Genomic DNA, 22743 nt, shown 5'->3' with positions numbered 1-22743 from the left:
GATATTGCCTGCGGCGCTGTCTCTGTGGTGATTAGCAGCAGTGTTAGCAGGTATAGCCTGCGGAGCTGTCTCTCTGGAGATCATCAGCAGTGTTAGCGGGTATAGCCTGCAGAACTGTCTCTCTGGAGATCAGCAGCAGTGTTAGCAGGTATAGCCTGCGGGGCTGTCTCTCTGGAGATCAGCAGCAGCAGTGTTAGCTGGTATAGCCCACGGAGCTGTCTCTCTGGTGATCAGCAGCAGCAGTGTTAGCGATATAGCCTGCGGAGCTGTATTTCTGGAGTTCAGCTGCAGTGTTAGCGGGTATAGCATGCGGAGCTGTCTCTCTGGAGATCAGCAGCAGCAGTGTTAGCGGGTATAGCCTGCGGAGCTGTCTCTCTGGAGATTAGCAGCAGCAATGATAGCGGATATTGCCTGCGGCGCTGTCTCTGTGGTGATTAGCAGCAGTGTTAGCGGGTATAGCCTGCTGTGTTGTCTCTCTGGAGATCAGCAGCAGTGTTAGCAGGTATAGCCTGCGGGGCTGTCTCTCTGGAGATCAGCAGCAGCAGTGTTTCTACTGGTGGGTGAAAGCAGAACTAGGGGGCATAGCCTCAAAATAAGGGGAAGTAGATTTAGGACTGAGTTTAGGAGGAACTTCTTCACCCAAAGGGTTGTGAATCTATGGAATTCCTTGCCCAGTGAAGCAGTAGAGGCTCCTTCATTAAATGTTTTTAAGATAAAGATAGATAGTTTTTTGAAGAATAAAGGGATTAAGGGTTATGGTGTTCGGGCCGGAAAGTGGAGCTGAGTCCACAAAAGATCAGCCATGATCTCATTGAATGGTGGAGCAGGCTCGAGGGGCCAGATGGCCTACTCCTGCTCCTAGTTCTTATGTCAGCGTGTATATCCTGCGGAGCTGTCTCTCTGGAGATCATCAGCAGTGTTAGCGGGTATAGCCTGCAGAGCTGTCTCTCTGGAGATCAGCCGCAGTGTTAGCGGGTATATCCTGTGGAGCTGTTTCTCTGGAGATCAGCAGCAGTGTTAACGGGTATGGCCTGTCTCTCTGGAGATCGTTCTCATTGAATTACCCAAATTACTTTCTGCACATTTCTTGCCTGACAGGTCACCATGACAACGTGAAATGTTTTCATTGCGATGGGGAACTCCGAAACTGGGAGTTGGGAGATGATCCATGGATGGAACACGCAAAATGGTTTCCACGGTACTGGCTACCAACAGCTTAAGACGTGTGTTTCTGTATCTGAGTGTGACACTCCATGTTAGCTGTTTTCTGCCTTTCTGTGCGCATGTCACCCTGTGTTGTGTGAGTGGCAGTGTGTTTGAATGTGTGTGACTGGGACCACAACTATTTACAATATACATTAACGGTCTGGAAGAAGCAACTAAGGGCATTGTTGTTAAGTTTGCAGATGATGCAAAGATATGCAGAAGGACAGGTAGTATTGAGGAAGCAGAGGGGATGCAGGACTTGGACAGGCTAGGAGGGTGGGCAAAGAAGAGGTAAATGGAATGCAATGTAGAAAAGTATGAGGTTCTGCACTTTGGTAGGAAGAATAGAGGCAAGAAATATTTTCTAAATGGGGAAAGGCTTCGGAAATCAGAAGCACAAAGGGTCTTCGGAATCCTAGTTCAGGATCCTCTTAAGGTTAATGTGCAGGTTCAGTCAACAGTTAAGAAGGCAAATGCAATGTAAGCATTCGTGTTGAGAGGGCTAGAATACAAGACTAGGGATGTACTTCTGAGGCTGTATAAGACTCTGGTCAGAACCCATTTGGAATATGTGAGAGGTTTTGGGCCCCGTATCTAAGGAAGGATGTGCTGGGTGGGGGGGGGGGGGGGGGGGGTCCAGAGGAGGGGCCCCGGGAATGAAGGGCCTGTCATATAAGGAGCAGTTGAGGACTCTAGGCCTGTACTCGATGGAGTTTAGAAGGATGAGGAGTGATCTCATTTTTAAAATTCATTTACGGGATGTAGGCGTCGCTGGTTAGGCCAGCATTTATTGCCATCCCTGGTTGCCCTTCAGAAGGTGGTGGTGAGTTGCCTTCTTGAACCACTGCAGTCCTTGAGGTGTAAGTACACCCACAGTGGTGTTAGGGAGGATGTTCCAGAATGTTGCCCCAACGACAGTGAAGGATGGTGGTGAGGGTGGCCCCAGCGACAGTGAAGGATGGTGGTGAGGGTGGCCCCAGCGACAGTGAAGGATGGTGGGGAGGGTGGCCCCAGCGACAGTGAAGGATGGTGGGGAGGGTGGCCCCAGCGACAGTGAAGGATGGTGGTGAGGGTGGCCCCAGCGACAGTGAAGGATGGTGGTGAGGGTGGCCCCAGCGACAGTGAAGGATGGTGGGGAGGGTGGCCCCAGCGACAGTGAAGGATGGTGGGGAGGGTGGCCCCAGCGACAGTGAAGGATGGTGGGGAGGGTGGCCCCAGCGACAGTGAAGGATGGTGGTGAGGGTGGCCCCAGCGACAGTGAAGGATGGTGGTGAGGGTGGCCCCAGCGACAGTGAAGGATGGTGGTGAGGGTGGCCCCAGCGACAGTGAAGGATGGTGGTGAGGGTGGCCCCAGCGACAGTGAAGGATGGTGGGGAGGGTGGCCCCAGCGACAGTGAAGGATGGTGGGAGGGTGGCCCCAGCGACAGTGAAGGATGGTGGTGAGGGTGGCCCCAGCGACAGTGAAGGATGGTGGTGAGGGTGGCCCCAGCGACAGTGAAGGATGGTGGTGAGGGTGGCCCCAGCGACAGTGAAGGATGGTGGGGAGGGTGGCCCCAGCGACAGTGAAGGATGGTGGTGAGGGTGGCCCCAGCGACAGTGAAGGATGGTGGTGAGGGTGGCCCCAGCGACAGTGAAGGATGGTGGTGAGGGTGGCCCCAGCGACAGTGAAGGATGGTGGTGAGGGTGGCTCCAGCGACAGTGAAGGATGGTGGGGAGGGTGGCCCCAGCGACAGTGAAGGATGGTGGTGAGGGTGGCCCCAGCGACAGTGAAGGATGGTGGGGAGGGTGGCCCCAGCGACAGTGAAGGATGGTGGTGAGGGTGGCTCCAGCGACAGTGAAGGATGGTGGTGAGGGTGGCCCCAGCGACAGTGAAGGATGGTGGTGAGGGTGGTGAGTGACTTGGAGGGGAAGGTCCAGGTGATGGGGTTCCCAGGTATCTGCTGCTCCTGTCCTTCTAGATCGTAGTGTTGATTCCCAAATTTCTTTCTCCGTCAGTCTGGCCTCAATAAAAATCGAGATGGATTCGCACGTAAAAAGAAGTTATTTTATTCAGCTTGCAAGCTTGATTAATTTCACAGAAACATAAGAGACATCCAGTCTCCTACATCCCAGAAAGCGAATGAACAAAGAGACAAAGGGATCTCTGCAAATCAATTCAAATGGTATCAAGTTTCACATACTCGACACCCATAGGTCATCCTATGTCCCTCCTGACTTGTTTGATCTATTCTGATTGGCTCACTTCCAATCCCTTTCTCTGGCCCCTATCAATTCAGCATCACTCTCATAGACACACCTCTTCCTGCTTTTTCCATGCGGTCTCAAATCCCTTTGTCTCTATCTGCCAGAATCAAAGTGGCTTATTTCTACATTACATTAACTAATATCTCTAAAGTAACTATTTTATATCACATTCGTCAGTAGTGGTCGTGGATTTAGAAGGTGCTGTCTAAGGAACCTTGGTGAGTTACTGCAGTCCATCTTGCAGATGGTTTAAATGGCTGTCACTGTTTGAAGGTGGTGGAGGGTTTGAATGTTTGCAGAAGGGGGAGCAATCAAGTGCGCTGCTTTCTCCCAGATGGTGTGGAGCTTCTTTTTAAAAAAATATTTTTATTCTCCTTTTTCACATTTTCATCCAAATTTACACCCACCAACAAACAATCAACAGTTCCAAATACAATGGGCTGGATTCTCCGCCCCGCTGCACCACATTTCTGTTTCATCCTGCCAGCGGGATGTTCCGTTACGCCGGCCGGTCAATGGGGTTTCTCATTGTCGGGCAGCCCCACACCGTCGGGAAACCCCCGGGCTGCCGGCAAAATGTAGCATTGTGTCGGCAGAGAATCCAGCCCAATGTCAATCCCCTGGCCAACAATGCCTCCCTCCCACCAACCTTGCAAACAACCCTCAACATTTTGAAACATCAAAGAAAAGGATTTAGGAATCCACCATCCATCCATACATAGTCATCAATAACATACACAGTCCAATCCCCCCAATGTTCGATGTCATCCAATTATTAAGCACTCAAAAGTGCATAATAAACGAAGTCCATGAACTGTAGAACCCTTCTATCCTTCCTCTCAACTCAAACTTCACCTTCTCGAGTATTAAAAACTCCAACAGATCCCCCTCCGCCACGCCAGAAACTGACCTCCATCCCAACAGGATCCGCCTCCGGGCGTTCAGCGAGGCGAAGGCTAAAACATCTGCCTCCGCACCAGCTTCCAACCCTGACCAATCCGATACCCCAACTATGTCCTCCAGAGGACCCGGCTCAAGCCTCACATGTACCACCTTTTAAATCACCCTGAACACATCCCTCCAATACCCCTCTAGCTTTGGACAGGACGAAAACATATGAACGTGGTTTGCGCCCCCCCCCCCCTTCCCCCCCCCCCCCCCCCGCAACGTTCACAAATATCCTCCACCCTCTCAAAGAGTCGGCTTATCCTCGCCTTTGTGAGGTACGCCCTATACACCACATTCAGCTGTATTAGCCCCAACCTTGCGCACAAAGTTGAGGCATCACCCTCCCGAGCACCTCACACCACAACCCCTCCTCCATGCCCTCTCCAACTCTTCCTCCCAGTTTGCCTTAATCCCCTCCAGCGGTGCCTTCTCTTCTCCCAGAATCACCCCATAAATCGCCGACACCATCCCCTTCTGCATTCCCCCTGTCGTCAGCACCACTTCCAAAGGCGCCACCGGAAAGCTATGTGTGTCCTTCTGAGCGAAATCTCGGACCTGCATATACCTAAACATTTCCCCCTGCCCCAACCCATATTTCGTGGCCTGCTCCTTCAATCCCGAAAACCGGCCCCCTAGAAACAAATTCTTTAATACCCTGACTTCCATCTCCGAAAAACTACCATCCCACTTCCCTGGTTCAAATCTGTGATTTCCCCCAAATCGGCATTTCCCTTGACCCCGCCCCAGCCTAAAGTGCTGGCACAACTGCCTCCAGATTTTCAACGTCGCTACTACCACCGAACTTCCTGAATATTTCCCAGGGGTTGCCAACGCTTTCAGCCCCAACCGACTACACAGACTCTCCTCCATTCTAACCCACTGGGAGTCCCCCCCTCTAACACAGCTCCTCACCTTCTCTGTGTTCGTCGCCCAATATTAATATAATAAATTCAGAAGACCCAGCCCCCTTGACTGCCGTTTTCTCTGCAATTGCACCTTCCTAATCCATATAAACAAGGTAATCATCCTTTCAACCTCCTTGAAAAATGCCTTTGGCAGGAAGATCGGCAGGCACTGAAAAATAAACAAGAATCGCCGCAACACGTTCTTTTTAATTGCCTGTACCTGACCTGCCAGCAACAGAGGGAGACCATCCCACCTTGTCAGATCCGCTTTCACCCTCCTCACGAGACCATTAATGTTATACTTACAGAGCCCCTCTCCAATCCCGTGCCACCTGTGCGGAGCTTCTTGAGTGTTGTTGGAGCTGCACTGAACAATAGAACATTACAGCGCAGTACAGGCCCTTCGGCCCTCGATGTTGCGCCGACCTGTGAAACCAATCTAAAGCCCATTTACATTATTCCATTATCATCCATATGTTTATCCAATGACCATTTAAATGCCCTTAATGTTGGCGAGTCCACTACTGTTGCAGGCAGGGCATTCCACACCCTTACTACTCTCTGAGTAAAGAACCTACCTCTGACATCTGTCCTATATCTATCTCTCCTCAATGTAAAGCTATATCCCCTCATGCTAGCCATCACCATCAGAGGAAAAAGGCTCTCACTGTCCACCCTATCTAATCCTCTGATCATCTTGTATGCCTCTATTAAGTCACTCTTAACCTTCTCTCTAACGAAAACAGACTCAAGTCCCTCGGCCTTTCCTCATTAGATCTTCCCTCCATACCAGGCAACATCCTGGTAAATCCTGCACCCTTTCCAATGCTTCCACATCCTTCCTATAATGCGGCGACCAGAACTGCACGCAATACTCCAAATGCGGCCGCACCAGAGTTTTCTACAGCTTCAACATGACCTCATGGCTCCAAAAATCAGTCCCTCTGCTAATAAAAGCTAACACATCGTATGCCTTCTTAACAACCCTATCAACCTGGGTGGCAACTTTCAGGGATCTATGTACATGGACACCGAGATCTCTCTGCTCATCCACACTGCCAAGAATCTTACCATTAGCCCAGTACTTTGTATTCCTGTTACTCCTTCCAAAATGAATCACCTCTCACTTTTCTGCATTAAACTCCATTTGCCACTTCTCAGCTGAGCCCTGCAGCTTATCTATGTCCTTCTGTAACCTGCAACATCCTTCCGCGCTGTCCACAACTCCACCGACTTTAGTGCCATCCGCAAATTTACTCACCCATCCTTCTACGCCCTCCTCCAGGTCATTTATAAAAATAACAAACAGCAGTGGCCCCAAAACAGATCCTTGTGGTACACCACTAGTAACTGAACTCCAGGCTGAACATTTCCCATCAACCACCACCCTCTGTCTTCTTACAGCTAGCCAATTTCTTATCCAAACCGCTAAATCACCCTCAATCCCATGCCTCCGTATTTTCTGCAATAGCCTACCGTGGGGAACTTTATCAAATGCTTTACTGAAATCCATATACACCACATCAACGGCTTTACCCTCGTCCACCTGTTTGGTCACCTTCTCAAAGAACTCAATAAGGTTTGTGAGGCACGAGCTACCCTTCACAAAACCGTGTTGACTATCCCTAATCAAATTTTTCTTTTCTAGATGATTATAAATCCTATCTCTTATAATGCTTTCCAAGACTTTGTCCACAACAGAAGTAAGACTCACTGGTCTATTGTTACCGGGGCTGGCTCTACTCCCCTTCTTGAACAAGGGGACAACATTTGCTATCCTCCAGTCTTCTGGCACTATTCCTGTAGACAATGATGACATAAAGATCAAAGCCAAAGGCTCTGCAATCTCTTCCCTAGCTTCCCAGAGAATCCTAGGATAAATCCCATCTGACCCAGGGGACTTATCTATTTTCACACTTTCCAGAATTGCTAACACCTCCTCCTTATGAACCTCAATCCCGTCAAGTCTAGTAGCCTGTATCTCAGTATTCTCCTCGACAACATTGTCTTTTTCCTGTGTGAATACTGATGAAAAATATTCATTTAGCGCCTCTCCTATCTCCTCTGACTCCACGCACAACTTATAGGGCACAACTGGCCCTACACTTATCCTAGTCATTCTTTTATTCCTGACATACCTATAGAAAGCTTTAGGATTTTTCTTGATCCTTCCTGCCAAGGACTTCTCATGTCCCCTCTTGGCTCTTCTAAGCTCTCTCTTTAGGTCCTTCCTGGCTAACTTGTAACTCTCAAGCGCCTTAACTGAACCTTCATGTCTCATCTTTACATAAGCCTCCTTCTTCCTCTTGACAAGTGATTCAACTACTTTAGTAAACCACAGTTCCCTTGCTCGACCACTCCCTCCTTGCCTGACAGGTACATACTTATCAAGGACACGCAGTAGCTGTTCCTTGAACAAGCTCCACATTTCAATTGTGCCCATCCCCTGCAGTTTCCTTCACCATCCTATGCATCCTAAGTCTTGCCTAATCGCATCATAATTGTCTTTCCCCAGCTATAGCTCTTGCCCTTTCTATCACTAAAGTAAGCGTAACAGAATTGTGGTCACTATCACCAAAGTGCTCACCTACCTCCAAATCTAACACCTGGCCTGGTTCATTACCCAGTACCAAATCCAATGTGGCCTCGCCTCTTGTTGGCCTATCTACATCCTGTGTCAGGAAACCCTTCTGCACACATTGGACAAAAACTGACCCATCTAAAGTACTCTAACTTTAGCCTTTCCAGTCAATATTTGGAAAGTTAAAGTCCCCCAATAGCAACTACCCTGTGACTTTCGCTCCTATCCAGAATCATCTTTGCAATCCTTTCCTCTACATCTCTGGAACTTTTCAGAGGCCTATAGAAAACTTCTAACAGGGTTACCTCCTTTCCTGTTTCTAACCTCAGCCGATACTACCTCAGTAGACAAGTCCTCATCAAACATCCTATCTGCCACCCTAATACTGTCCTTGACTAACAATGCCACACCTCCCCTCTTTTACCACCTTCCCTGAGCTTACTGAAACACCTAAACCCCGGAACCTGCAACAACCATTTCTGTCCCTGCTCTATCCATGGGCGCGATTCTCCACTCCCACGCCGGTTGGGAGAATCGCCTGGGCCGTCAACATTTCCGGGGATGACGGTCCGACGCCCTCCTGCGATTCTCCCAAGCAGCGGGAACGGCCCGGTCGAGTTTCGCAGGCCGGAGAATCGCCGGAGACACCGAAAATGGCGATTCTCCGGCACCCCCGCTATTCTGAGGCCTGGATGGGCCGAGCGGCCAGGCCAAAACGGCGGGTTCCCCCCGGCGGCGTCCACACCTGGTCGCTGCAGTCAAACAAGGAACCAAAGAACAAAGAAATGTACAGCACAGGAACAGGCCCTTCGGCCCTCCAAGCCCGTGCCGACCATGCTGCCCGACTAAACTACAATCTTCTACACTTCCTGGGTCCGTATCCTTCTATTCCCATCCTATTCATATACTTGTCAAGATGCCCCTTAAATGTCCCTATCGTCCCTGCTTCCACTACCTCCTCCGGTAGCGAGTTCCAGGCACCCACTACCCTCTGCGTAAAAAACTTGCCTCGTACATCTACTCTAAACCTTGCCCCTCTCACCTTAAACCTATGCCCCCTAGTAATTGACCCCTCTACCCTGGAGAAAAGCCTCTGACTATCCACTCTGTCTATGCCCCTCATAATTTTGTATACCTCTATCAGGTCTCCCCTCAACCTCCTTCGTTCCAGTGAGAACAAACCGAGTTTATTCAATCGCTCCTCATAGCTAATGCCCTCCATACCAGGCAACATTCTGGTAAATCTCTTCTGCACCCTCTCTAAAGCCTCCACATCCTTCTGGTAGTGTGGCGACCAGAATTGAACACTATACTCCAAGTGTGGCCTAACTAAGGTTCTATACAGCTGCAACATGACTTGCCAATTCTTATACTCAATGCCCCGGCCAATGAAGGCAAGCATGCCGTATGCCTTCTTGACTACCTTCTCCACCTGTGTTGCCCCTTTCAATGACCTGTGGACCTGTACTCCTAGATCTCTTTGACTTTCAATACTCTTGAGGGTTCTACCATTTACTGTATATTCCCTACCTGCATTAGACCTTCCAAAATGCATTACCTCATATTTGTCCGGATTAAACTCCATCTGCCATCTCTCCACCCAAATCTCCAAACAATCTAAATCCTGCTGTATCCTCTGACAGTCGTCATCGCCATCCGCAATTCCACCAACCTTTGTGTTGTCTGCAAACTTACTAATCCGACCAGTTACATTTTCCTCCAAATCATTCATATATACTACAAACAGCAAAGGTCCCAGCACTGATCCCTGCGGAATACCACTAGTCACAGCCCTCCAATTAGAAAAGCATCCTTCCATTGCTACTCTCTGCCTTCTATGACCTAGCCAGTTCTGTATCCACCTTGCCAGCTCACCCCTGATCCCGTGTGACTTCACCTTTTGTACTAGTCTACCATGAGGGACGTTGTCAAAGGCATTACTGAAGTCCATATAGACAACATCCACTACCCTACCTGCATCAATCATCTTTGTGACCTCCTCGAAAAACTCTATCAAGTTAGTGAGACACGACCTCCCCTTCACAAAACCGTGCTGCCTCTCACTAATACGTCCATTTGCTTCCAAATGGGAGTAGATCCTGTCTCGAAGAATTCTCTCCAGTAATTTCCCTACCACTGAAGTAAGGCTCACCGGCCTGTAGTTCCCGGGATTATCCTTGGTACCCTTCTTAAACAGAAGAGTAGTCGTGGGCGGTGCGTGAACGCTGGGGGGGCGGCCTGTGGGGGGGCGAGGGGGGATCCTGCACCGGGCTTTACCTGGAATGTGGGGTGGCCCGCGATCGGTGCCCACCGATAGTCGGACCGTCCTCTCTGAAGGAGGACCTCATTCCTTCCGCGGCCCCGCAAGATCCGTCCCCCATCTTCTTGCAGGGCGGACTTAGAGAAGACGGCAACCACGCATGCGCGGGTTGGCGCCGGCCAACCCGCGCATGCGCGGATGACGCCCGTTATGCGGCGCCGGGCGCGTCATCTATGCGGCGCCGCTTTTACCTGGGCGACAAGGTAAGATGTAGATCTTAAGATGTAGATGTAGATCGTGTAGATGACGCGGCCCCGATCCTGGCCCATTGTCAGGGCCTGACTCGGTCGGGACCGGGGCCGTTCCGCGCCGTCGTGAACCTCGACGGCGTTCACAACGTCGCGGCCACTTCGGCGTGGGAGTAGAGAATCCCGCCCCATGTCTCTGAAATGGCCACAACATCGAAGCCCCAGGTACCAACCCATGCCGCAAGTTCACCCATCTTATTCCGGATGCTCCTGGCGTTGAAGTAGACACACTTCAAACCACCTTCCTGCCTGCCGGTACACTCCTGCGACCTTGAAACCTTACTCATGACCTCACTACTGTCAACCTCCTGTACACTGGAGCTACAATTCAGGTTCCCATCCCCCTGCTGAATTAGTTTAAACCCTCCGAAGAGCATTAGCAAATTTCCCCCCCCCAGGATATTCGTACGCCTCTGGTTCAGGTGTAGACCATCCCGTTTGTAGAGGTCCCACCTACCCCAGAATGAGCCCCAATTATCCAGGTATCTGAATCCCTCCCTCCTGCACCACCCCTGTAGCCATGTGTTCAACTGTTCTCTCTCCCTATTCCTCGTCTCGCTAGCACGTGGCACGGTAGCAACCCAAAGATAATAACTGTTTGTTCTAGCTCTAATATTCCACCCTAGCTCCCTGAATACCTGCCTTACATAACCATCCCTTTTCCTACCTATGTCGTGGACCACGACTTGGGGTTGCTCCCCCTCCCCCTTAAGGATCCCAAAAACACGATCCGCGACATCAAGGACCCTGGCACCTGTGAGGCAACACACCAACCGCGAGTCTCTCTCGCTCCCACAGAATCTCCTATCTGTCCCCCTAACTATGGGAGTCCCCAATGACTAATGCTTTACTCCTCCTCCCCCCCCCCCCCCCATCCCTTCTGAGCAACAGGGGCAGACCCTGTGCCAGAGACCTGTACCCCGTGGCTTACCCCTGGTATGTCCGCCCCCCCACCAGTATCCAAAGCGGTATACTTGTTACTAAGGGGAACGACCGCAGGGGATCCCTGTACTGACTGCTTCCTCCCAGCCCCCCTCACCGTCACCCATCTTTCTTCATTCTTCGGTCCAAGCAAGTGGTGAGTATTCCATTACACAGCTGACTTGTGCCTTGTAGATGGTGGACTGGCTTTGGGGGGTGTCAGGAGGTGAGTTACTTGCCGTAGGTTTCCTAGACTTTGACATGCTCTTGTAGCCACCGTATTAATATAGCTAGTCCAGTTCAGCTTCTGATCAATGGTAACCCCCAGGATGTTGATTGTGGGGGATTCAGCAATGCTAATGCCATTGAATGTCAAGGGGCGATGGCTAGATCCTCTCTCCTCGGAGATGGTCATTGCCTGGCACTTGTGTGGCGTGAATGTAACTTGCCACTTGTCAGACCAAGGCTGAATATTGTCCAGGTCTTGCTGCATTTGGACATGGACTGCTTCATTATCTGAGGAGTCGTGAATGGTGCTGAACATTGTGCAGTCATTCGCAAACATCCCTTCTTCTGACATTATGATGGAAGGGAGGTCATTGATGAAGCAGCTGAAGGTGGTTAGACCTGGGACACTGGTTAATCCAGGACATCACTGCAGGTGTTCCTCAGGGTAGTGCCAGGCAATGGCCCTGAGGAACACCTACAGTGATGTCCTGGAGTTGAGATAATTGACCTCCAACCATCACAACCATCTTCCTTTGTGTCAGGTATGACTCCAACCAGCCGAGAGTTTCTCCTGATTCCCATTGACTCCAGTTTAGCTAGGGCTCGTTGATTCCATACTATGTCAAATGCTGCCTTGATGTCAAGGACAATCACTCTCATAGAATCACAGAATACTGCAGTGCAGAAGAGGTCCTTCGGTCCATTGAGTCTGCACCGACGCATGAAAGGCCCTGACCTGCCCACCCAATCACATTTGCCAGCACTGAGCCATTGCCTTGAATGTTATGAAGTGCCAAGTACTCATCCAGGTACTTTTTAAAGGATGTGAGGCATCCATCCTCTACCACCCTCCCAGGCAATGCATTCCAGACTGTCAGCACTTTCTAGGTAAAAACGTTTTTTCTCAAATCCCCCTAAATCTCCCAATCCTCACTTTGAACTCCTGTTCCCTCGTGACTGACCCTTCAACTAAGGGGAACAGCTGCTCCCCATCCATCCTGTCCGTGCCCCTCATAATCTTGTACACCTCAATCAGGTCACCCCTCAGTCTTCTCTGCTCCAGAGAAAACAACCCAATCCAAACTCTCTTCATAACTTAAATGTTCCATCCCAGGCAACATTCTGGTGAATCTTCTCTGCACCCCTCCAGCGCAATTCCATCCTTCCTATAATGTGGCGACCAGAATTGCACACAGTACTCCAGCTGTGACCTCACCTGCCCTTCTGCCTTCAGAGATCTATGGCCAAACACGCCAAGGTCCTTTGCTCTTCAGAACTTCCCAGTGTCAGACCTTTCATGGTATACTTCCTTGTGTAATTACTGCTTCCAAAGTGTATTACCTCACACTTTTCAGGGTTAAATTCCATCTGCCACTTATCTGCCCATTTGACCATCCTGTCTATATCTTCCTGTAACCCAAGACACTCGACCTCACTGTTAACCATTCGGCTGATGTGTCATCCGTAAACTTACTGATCCTACCCACCACATAATAATTTATGCATTTATATAAATGACAAACAATAGGGGGCCCAGCACGGATCCCCGTGGTACGCCACTGGTGACTGGCTCCCAGTCACTAAAGCAGCCGTCTGTCATCATCCTCTGTCTCCTACAGCTAAGCTAATTTTGAATCCACATTATCAAGTTACCCTTTATCCCATGTGCATTTGCCTTCTTAATAAGTCACCCATGTGGGACCTTGTCAAAGGTTTTGCTAAAATCCATGTAAACTACATCAACTGCACTACCCTCATTGACACACCTGGTCACATGCTCAAAAAATGCAAACAAATTTGTTAGTCATGACATCCCTCTGATAAAGCCATGCTGACTATCCATGATCAAACCTTGCCTCTCCAAGTGGAAATAGATTCTCTTCTTCAGAATCTTCTTCAGTAGTTTCCCAACCACTGACGTGAGACTCACTGGCCTGTAGTTCCCTGAATTGTCTCTACAACCTTTCTTAAATAGTGGGACCACATTCGCGGATCTCCAGTCCTCTGGCACCTCCCTCATGGGCAGAGAAGAATTAAAAATTTGGGTCAGAGCCCTGGCAGTCTTCCCCCCCACCTCCCACAGCAGCCTTGGGCACAATTCATCCAGATCTGCAGATTTGTTTACTTTTAAGCCCACCAATACCCCCTTGCCTCTCCCTATGGCAATTTGCTCAAGAACCTCACAATATCTCTCCCCAAGTTCATATCTACTCATTCATTCTCTTGAGTGAAGACAGATGTGAAATATTCGTTCAACACCCAACCAATGTCCTCTGGCTCCACCTACAGATTTCCCCATGGTCGTTAATGGGCCCTACCCTTTCCTCTGGCATGCAACTTGGTTCATGTTTGAACCAAGGCTGCAATGAGGTCAGGAGCTGAGTAATCCTGGCGGAACCCAAACTGAGCGTCCGTGAGCAGGTTATTGCTGAGTAAGTGCCGCTTGATAGCACTGTTGATCTCTCCTTCCATCACTTTGCTGATGATGGAGAGTAGACTGATATGGCGGTAATTGCCTGGGTTGGATTTGTCCTGCTTGTGTACAGGACACACCTGGGCAATTTAGCACTTTGCCAGGGAGATGCCAGTGTTGTAGCTGTAATGGAACAGCTTGGCTAGGGGTTGACTTCCAGAATATTGAGAGGCCTATATCGAGTGGACATGGTGAGGATGTTTCCACGAGATGGAGAGACTAGAACCCAAGGGCACAATCTCAGACTGAAGGGGTGATACTTTAAAACTGAGATGAGGAGGAGTTTCTTCAGCCAGAGGGTGGTGGATCTGTGGAACCAATTGCCGCAGAAGGCTGTGGAGGCCAAGCCACTGAGCGTCTTTAAGACAGAGATAGATAGGTTCTTGATTAATAAGGGAATCAGGGGTTACGGGGAGAAGGCAGGAGAATGGGAATGAGAAACTTATCCCAACCTGAAATATATTCAACGATGAAGCACCACAACCCTCTGTGGTAGAGAATTCCAAAGATTTCCAATCTCAGTCCTAAATGATCAGCCCCTTATCCCGAGACTGTGACCGTTTGTGGGATACTCTGGCCTCCCAACTGTGTTTCTCGGCGGCGAGAGCGAACGCACCGTTCGCTGGCAGCAGGAATTCTCTGCTCCCACCGCTGTCAATGGGAATTCCTATTGAAGCCACTCCACACCACAGGGAAACCCTCACAGTGCCAGAGACCTGGGTTCAATTCTAGCCTTAGGTGACTGTGGAGTTTGTACGTTCTCCCCATGTCTGCCATGGGTTTCCTCCGGTGCTTCGGAATCCTCCCACAGTCCAAAAATGGGCAGATGGGCAGGTGGATTGGACATGATAAATTGCCCCTCCAGTGTCCAAAAGATGTACAGGTTAGCTGCAGTTAGGTGAGGTTACAGGGCTAGAGCGGAGGAGTGGGCCTAGGTATGGTGTTCTTTCAGAGGGTGGGTTCAGAGTTGATGGGCTGAATGGCCTCCTTCTGCACTGTAGGGATCCTATAGATAGGCAAAATGTGGTCAGACACACCATACTCTGAGACCAATTGAGAGATGCCACCCAAAACAATGTCTGTGGATTTCTCATCAAACCCCCCAGATGCTTGTCGCACTGTTTGCTAACAGGTCTCACTGGAACTCTGGCTTTCACCATGAGTGTTTCCAAACTCCACTCTTGAAGAACACACTTTGAAATCCATCACGCAAAGCTCTCTCTCAGAAGCCTTCACCAAGGATCCACATCCAGGATTTCACTCTCTCCTTTCAATAGTCCTCTGCCCAGGATTGCCAGGTGCATTCAAGCTTCCACATAATCTCTCAGGTATCCAGATACGCAAAGAGATCACTACTGATTCATAGGCTGCACTAAAGGCACCAACCTTATGATTACTTCAGATATCTGGCTTATCGTGAACCAAGTTCACCAGGCCTGCACCTTGCACCTCGGCCTTTTAGGTGGCAGTCTCTTCCTGCTTTCTTTACTTCAATGAACAGTACCTTGTTAATATTCCAGTAATTTGTCTCTTTGACTTCATTCTTCTTGGGGTTTCACTTTTCATTCCCTGGTTTCTAGAACTATCTTTTCTTTAACTTCTGGGAATTGCTTTCTTCCCCTTACTCCATTGTCCTGCCTCTCTTGGCAGTTTCTGTGAGAAATGCTTCCTTCTCAGATACCTGGTTCCAACTGAACCCAAATGCTTCTACTCTTCAGTGTGGCTCTTTGTTGCTTAACAACAGCTTAGCTTTTTAAATTTTATAATTGCTTCTACATTGTAAACCCTTAATTGCAATGCAGGCACAGTTTAAAGTAAAACCAAAACTCACAGACTTTCAGGCAGCTTTGTTTAACATGAAGCTAACCAATGTTTTAACTCCTTCTTAGCGCACAAGTACAGAAACACAAATTAAGCTTAAACTTAAACTCATACCTTATTCCTAATGTTCACAAATACAAATATCAAATGTTTAATCCAGCTCTATTTCCTAACACGTGCCATGAGCTGGCAATTTACACATTAAGAACATTGAGCATAATTAAATTTGCTGTCATTTTGTCAAATTCTTGTCCAATAATTTTCTTCAGCCCGATCAACAGACCCATGTGAAGCCTTGGAGACATGTTGGATTATAGCCCAGGTAAATTCTCTAAATTCAGCCTGCCTCACACACTGGACCTTAAAGTAACATCCTCTTTGACCTGCAGATAGTTGGAGATTTTATCATCTCGAATGTCCGCACTGTACAATCACAGATTAGCTTGTCCTTCAGTGCCCTGTATCCTAGTTGATATAGGTCAGTGAGAAATAATTCAATCGATTCCCCAGGTCATTGGGATCTTTCTCAAAACGTGTTCATTCTAGAGACAGAACATTACAACGCAGTACAGGCCCTTCGGCCCTCGGTGTTGCGCCGACCTGTGAAACCACTCTAAAGCCCATCTACACTATTCCCTTATCGTCCATCTGTCTATCCAATGACCATTTGAATGCCCTCAGTGTTGGCGAGTCCACTACTGTTGCAGGCAGGGCATTCCACGCCCTTACTACTCTCTGAGTAAAGAACCTACCTCTGACATCTGTCTTATATCTATCTCCCCTCAATTTAAAGCTATGGCCCCTCGTGCCAAGAACAAAGAACAAAGAAAAGTACAGCACAGGAACAGGCCCTCCAAGCCCGAGACGACCATGCTGCCCGACTAAACTACAATCTTCTACACTTCCTGGGTCCGTATCCCTGTATTCCCATCCTATTCATGTATTTGTCAAGATGCCCCATAAATGTCACTATCGTCCCTGCTTCCACCACCTCCTCCGGTAGCGAATTCCAGGCACCCACTACACTCTGTATAAAAAAAATAAAAATAAAAACTTGCCTTGTACATCTACTCTAAACCTTGCCCCTCGCACCTTAAACCTATGCCCCCGAGTAATTGACCCCTCTACCCTGGGGAAAAGCCTCTGACTATCCACTCTGTCTATGCCCCTCATAATTTTGTAGACCTCTATCAGGTCGCTCCTCAACCTCCGTCGTTCCAGTGAGAACAAACCAAGTTTATTCAACCACTCCTCATAGCTAATGCCCTCCATACCAGGCAACATTCTGGTAAATCTCTTCTGCACCCTCTCTAAAGCCTCCACATCCTTCTGGTAGTGTGGCGACCAGAATTGAACACTATACTCCAAGTGTGGCCTAACTAAGGTTCTATACAGCTGCAACATGACTTGCCAATTCTTATACTCAATGCCCTGGCCAATAAGGCAAGCATGCCGTATGCCTTCTTGACTACCGTCTCCACCTGTGTTGCCCCTTTCAGTGACCTGTGGACCTGTACACCTAAGTCTCTCTGACTTTCAATACTCTTGAGGGTTCTGCCATTCACTGTATATTCCCTACCTGCATTAGACCTTCCAAAATGAATTACCTCATATTTGTCCGGATTAAACTCCATCTGCCATCTCTCCACCCAAATCTCCAAACAATCTAAATCCTGCTGTATCCTCTGACAGTCGTCATCGCCATCCGCAATTCCACCAACCTTTGTGTTGTCTGCAAACTTACTAATCCGACCAGTTACATTTTCCTCCAAATCATTCATATATACTACAAACAGCAAAGGTCCCAGCACTGATCCCTGCGGAATACCACTAGTCACAGCCCTCCAATTAGAAAAGCATCCTTCCATTGCTACTCTCTGCCTTCTATGACCTAGCCAGTTCTGTATCCACCTTGCCAGCTCACCCCTGATCCCGTGTGACTTCACCTTTTGTACTAGTCTACCATGAGGGACGTTGTCAAAGGCATTACTGAAGTCCATATAGACAACATCCACTACCCTACCTGCATCAATCATCTTTGTGACCTCCTCGAAAAACTCTATCAAGTTAGTGAGACACGACCTCCCCTTCACAAAACCGTGCTGCCTCTCACTAATACGTCCATTTGCTTCCAAATGGGAGTAGATCCTGTCTCGAAGAATTCTCTCCAGTAATTTCCCTACCACTGAAGTAAGGCTCACCGGCCTGTAGTTCCTTGGATTATCCTTGCTACCCTTCTTAAAAAGAGGAACAACATTGGCTATTCTCCAGTCCCCCGGGACATCACCTAAAGACAGTGAGGATCCAAAGATTTCTGTCAAGGCCTCAGCAATTTCCTCTCTAGCCTACTTCAGTATTCTGAGCTAGATCCCATCAGGTCCTGGGGACTTATTTACCTTAATATTTTTCAAGACGCCCAACACCTCGTCTTTTTGGATCTCAATGTGACCCAGGCTATCTACACACCCTTCTCCAGACTCAACATCTACCAATTCCTTCTCTTTGGTGAATACTGATGCAAAGTATTCATTTAGTACTTCGCCCATTTCCTCTGACTCCACACATAGATTCCCTTGCCTATCCTTCAGTGGGCCAACCCTTTCCCTGGCTACCCTCTTGCTTTTTATGTACGTGTAAAAAGCCTTGGGATTTTCCTTAACCCTATTTGCCAATGACTTTTCGTGACCCCTTCTAGCACTCCCGACTCCTTGCTTAAGTTCCTTCCTACTTTCCTGATGTTCCACACAGGCTTCATCTGTTCCCAGCCTTTTAGCCCTGAAAAATGCCTCCTTTTTCTTTTTGACGAGGCCTACAATATCTCTCGTTATCCAAGGTTCCCGAAAATTGCCGTATTTATCCTTCTTCCTCACAGGAACATGCCGGCCCTGAATTCCTTTCAATTGACACTTGAAAGCCTCCCACATGTCAGATGTTGATTTACCTTCAAACATCCGCCCCCAATCTAGATTCTTCAGTTCCCGCCTAATATTGTTATAATTAGCCTTCCCCCAATTTAGCACATTCACCCAAGGACCACTCTTATCCTTGTCCACCAGCACTTTAAAACTTACTGAATTGTGGTCACTGTTCCCGAAATGCTCCCCTACTGAAACTTCTACCACCTGGCCGGGCTCGTTCCCCAATACCAGGTCCAGTACAGCCCCTTCCCTAGTTGGACTGTCTACATATTGTTTTAAGAAGCCCTCCTGGATGCTCCTTACAAGCTCTGCCCCGTCTAAGCCCCTGGCACTAAGTGAGTCCCAGTCAATATTGGGGAAGTTGAAGTCTCCCATCACAACAACACTGTTCTTTTTACTCTTTTCCAAAATCTGTCTACCTATCTGCTCCTCTATCTCCCGCTGGCTGTTGGGAGGCCTGTAGTAAACCCCCAACATTGTGACTGCACCCTTCCTATTCCTGATCTCTACCCATATAACATCACTGCCCTCTGAGGTGTCCTCCCGTAGTACAGCTGTGATATTCTCCTGAACGAGTAGCGCAACTCAGCCACCCCTTTTACAACCCCTCTATCCCGCCTGAAACATCTAAATCCTGGAACGTTTAGCTGCCTATCCTGCCCTTCCCTCAACCAGGTCTCTGTAATGGCAACAACATCATAGTTCCAAGTACTAATCCAAGCTCTAAGTTCATCTGCCTTACCCGTAATACTTCTTGCATTAAAACATATGCACTTCAGGCCACCAGACCCGCTGTGTTCAGCAACCTCACCCTGTCTGCTCTGCCTCAGAGCCATATTGGCCCATTTCCCTAGTTCTCCCTCAAGGCTCTCACCTTCTGACCTATTGCTTCTGTGCCCACCCTCCTGCCATACTAGTTTAAACCCTCCCGTGTGACACTAGCAAACCTCGCGGCCAGGATATTTATGCCTCTCCAGTTTAGATGCAACCCGTCCTTATATAGGTCACACCTGCCCCGGAAAAGCTCCCAGCGGTCCAGATAATGGAAACCCTCCTTCCTACACCAGCTGTTTAGCCATGTTTTTAGCTGCTCTATCTTCCTATTTCTAGCCTCACTGGCACGTGGCACAGGGAGTAATCCCGAGATTACAACCCTTTCTGCCTAGCTCCCTGAACTCTTGCTGCAGGACCTCATGCCCCTTCCTGCCTATGTCGTTAGTACCAATATGTACAACGACCTCTGCCTGTTTGCCCTCCCCCTTCAGGATGCCCTCTACCCGTTCGGAGACATCCTGGACCCTGGCACCAGGGAGGCAACATAACATCCTGGAGTCTCCTTCACGTCCACAGAAGCGCCTATCTGTGCCCCTGACTATAGAATCCCCTGTCACTATTGCTCTTCTGCGCTTTGACCCTCCCTTCTGAACATCAGAGCCAGCTGTGGTGCCACTGCTCTGGCTGCTGCTGCTGTTTGCCCCTGCTAGACATCACCATCCGAGGAAAAAGGCTCTCACTGTCCACCCTATGTAATCCTCTGATCATCTTGTATGCCTCAATTAAGTCACTTCTTAACCTTCTCTCTAACGAAAACAGCCTCAAGTCCCTCAGCCTTCCCTCATAAGATCTTCCCTCCATACCAGGCAGCATTCTGGTAAATCTCCTCTGCACCCTTTCCAATGCTTCCACATCCTTCCTATAATGCGGCGACCAGAATTGCACACAATACTCCAAATGTGGCCGCACCAGAGTTTTGTACAGCTGCAACATGACCTCATGGCTCTGAAACTCAATCCCTCTACCAATGAAAGCTAACACACCGTACGCCTTCTTAACAACCCTCTCAACCTGGGTGGCAACTTTCAGGGATCTATGTACATGGACACCGAGATAGATCTCTCTGCTCATCCACACTGCCAAGAATCTTACCATTAGCCCAGTACTCTGTCTTCCTGTTATTCCTTCCAAAATGAATCACCTCACACTTTTCTGCATTAAACTCCATTTGCCACCTCTCAGCCCAGCGCTGCAGCTTATCTATGTCCCTCTGTAACTTGTAACATCCTTCCGCACTGTCCACAACTCCAACGACTTAATTGTCATCTGCAAATTTACTCACCCATCCTTCTACGCCCTCCTCCAGGTCATTTATAAAAATGACAAACAGCAGTGGCCCCAAAACAGATCCTTGTGGTACACCACTCTTAACTGGACTCCAGTATGAACATTTCGCATCAACCACCACCCTTTGTCTTCTTCCAGCTAGCCAATTTCTGATCCAAACTGCTAAATCACCCTGAATCCCATGACTCTATATTTTCTGCTTTAGCCTACCGTGGGGAACCTTATCAAACGCTTTACTGAAATCCATATACACCGCATCAACTGCTTTACCCTCATCCACTTGTTTGGTCACCTTCTCAAAGAATTCAATAAGGTTTGTGAGGCACGACCTACCCTTGTCAAAACCGTGTTGACTATCTCTAATCAAATTATTCCTTTCCAGATGATTATACATCCTATCTCTTATAAACCTTTCCAAGACTTTGCCCACAAGTTTGACTTCAGGGTAAAATAGGTGTCAAAGCTTTGACCACTCCCTGCCTACAGAGAACTTTGTCTGTTACTCGATTTGATGCTCATGCTCTTCAGCATGAAGACCTAATGTTGCTCAATCTCGATGGAAATGGCGCTTCCATTATTCCTTACATTCTGGGCTCTCTGCAGGTCATCAGAACAGCCAAACGGACAGAGTAGGTGCAGGGACTGCTCACCAGGTAAGCACATTATTACTTACAGTTGCTTCGTCCTCCTGCTGACTCATAAGTACAAGCTGCTTTTAAGTTTTACATCACTCTGTCGTTCCTTTGATAACACCAATGTATTCCTTGCATTGATGTCTCCACTGTTGCCCCATGTTGTGAGATGGTCCTCTGTGGACCACGGCATAGTATTTGGTTATGACACTGACTGTGATCATACTCTGATACTTGTTTGACACTTGTTATTAGTGCTACACTCAACAGGTTACAGAGTAGTCACGGTGCTCCTGAGCCTGGAGTTCCAGCCTATGCCATGCCGAACACATGACTCGATACACCATCATCTATGTCGTACAGTTTGTTTATTGTTCTTTTATACAATGTAGGTGTCGCTGGCTGGACCAGCATTTGTTGCCCATCACTAATTGCCCTTGAATTGAGTGGTTTGCTGGGTCATTTTGGAGGGCAGTTAAGAGTCATTGTTGTGAATCTAATGTCACAAGTAGGCCAGACCGGATAAGGATGACAGATTTCCTTCCCCATGAGTGAACCAGATGGGTTTTTATGACAATCGACGAGAGTTGTCATGGTCACCATTACTGAGACGAGCTTTACATTTCAAATTTATTCATTGAATTTAAAATTCACCAGCTGCTGTTGTGGGATTTGAAGCTCCGCATTAGTTGGGGTCATTAGTCCAGTGACATTACCGCGACACCACCAACTCCCCAGGAACATATCCCTTCTGTTAACCCTTTATACTACGGTCTATTTATACAGAGGCTTTGTCCCCGACACCTCCGCTGCCTGGGATTGTCACCCCTCTTGTGGCCTTACCCTTGCTGATGGACTGGATAAGGTTCAATTAACCTCAAGACCAAGACAGGAGAGAGAGAGGGCAGCACTGATCATTCCAGATTTGATCAGCAAGCTTTTCAATTCCCACCATTGATTAAAATTGCACTACTGATATTTGCATCTCTTCCCAAATTCCGTTTTGGAGAGCAAGGTCATCCTGGAGACATGCAATATTCTAGTGATGGCCTTCTCCTGGCCCAAGCTGATGAGGCAGGTGTCCATACCCCATGGACCCACTTGTATTCCTGAAGATATCAGAGATCGACCCGCCAGTTACAGTGTAGACGTGACCAGGGTGGATCACCCAACTACC

The 22743-nt window shown here is 48.6% G+C and overlaps 1 protein-coding gene across 4 annotated transcripts in view; it reads left to right on the top strand.

Moving 5' to 3' along the window:
- Positions 1-22743, top strand: part of LOC140395345 (baculoviral IAP repeat-containing protein 7-like) — a 94039-nt gene that overhangs the window by 12481 nt on the left and 58815 nt on the right. For all 4 annotated transcript variants that reach the window (XR_011936163.1, XR_011936162.1, XM_072482985.1 and 1 more), the window contains exon 2: positions 1099-1198. Coding sequence is in view for 2 of the 4 variants with exons in the window: in XM_072482985.1 (XP_072339086.1) it covers positions 1099-1198 (100 nt within the window). In the remaining 2 variants the exon portion in view is untranslated. The remainder of the gene's footprint in view (positions 1-1098; positions 1199-22743) is intronic.

The sequence above is a fragment of the Scyliorhinus torazame genome, chromosome 18 (assembly GCF_047496885.1).
Source record: "Scyliorhinus torazame isolate Kashiwa2021f chromosome 18, sScyTor2.1, whole genome shotgun sequence".
NCBI lineage: Eukaryota > Metazoa > Chordata > Chondrichthyes > Carcharhiniformes > Scyliorhinidae > Scyliorhinus > Scyliorhinus torazame.
The sequence above is the reverse complement of the archived record's forward strand: the minus strand, read 5'-3'. Positions and strand labels throughout refer to the sequence as shown.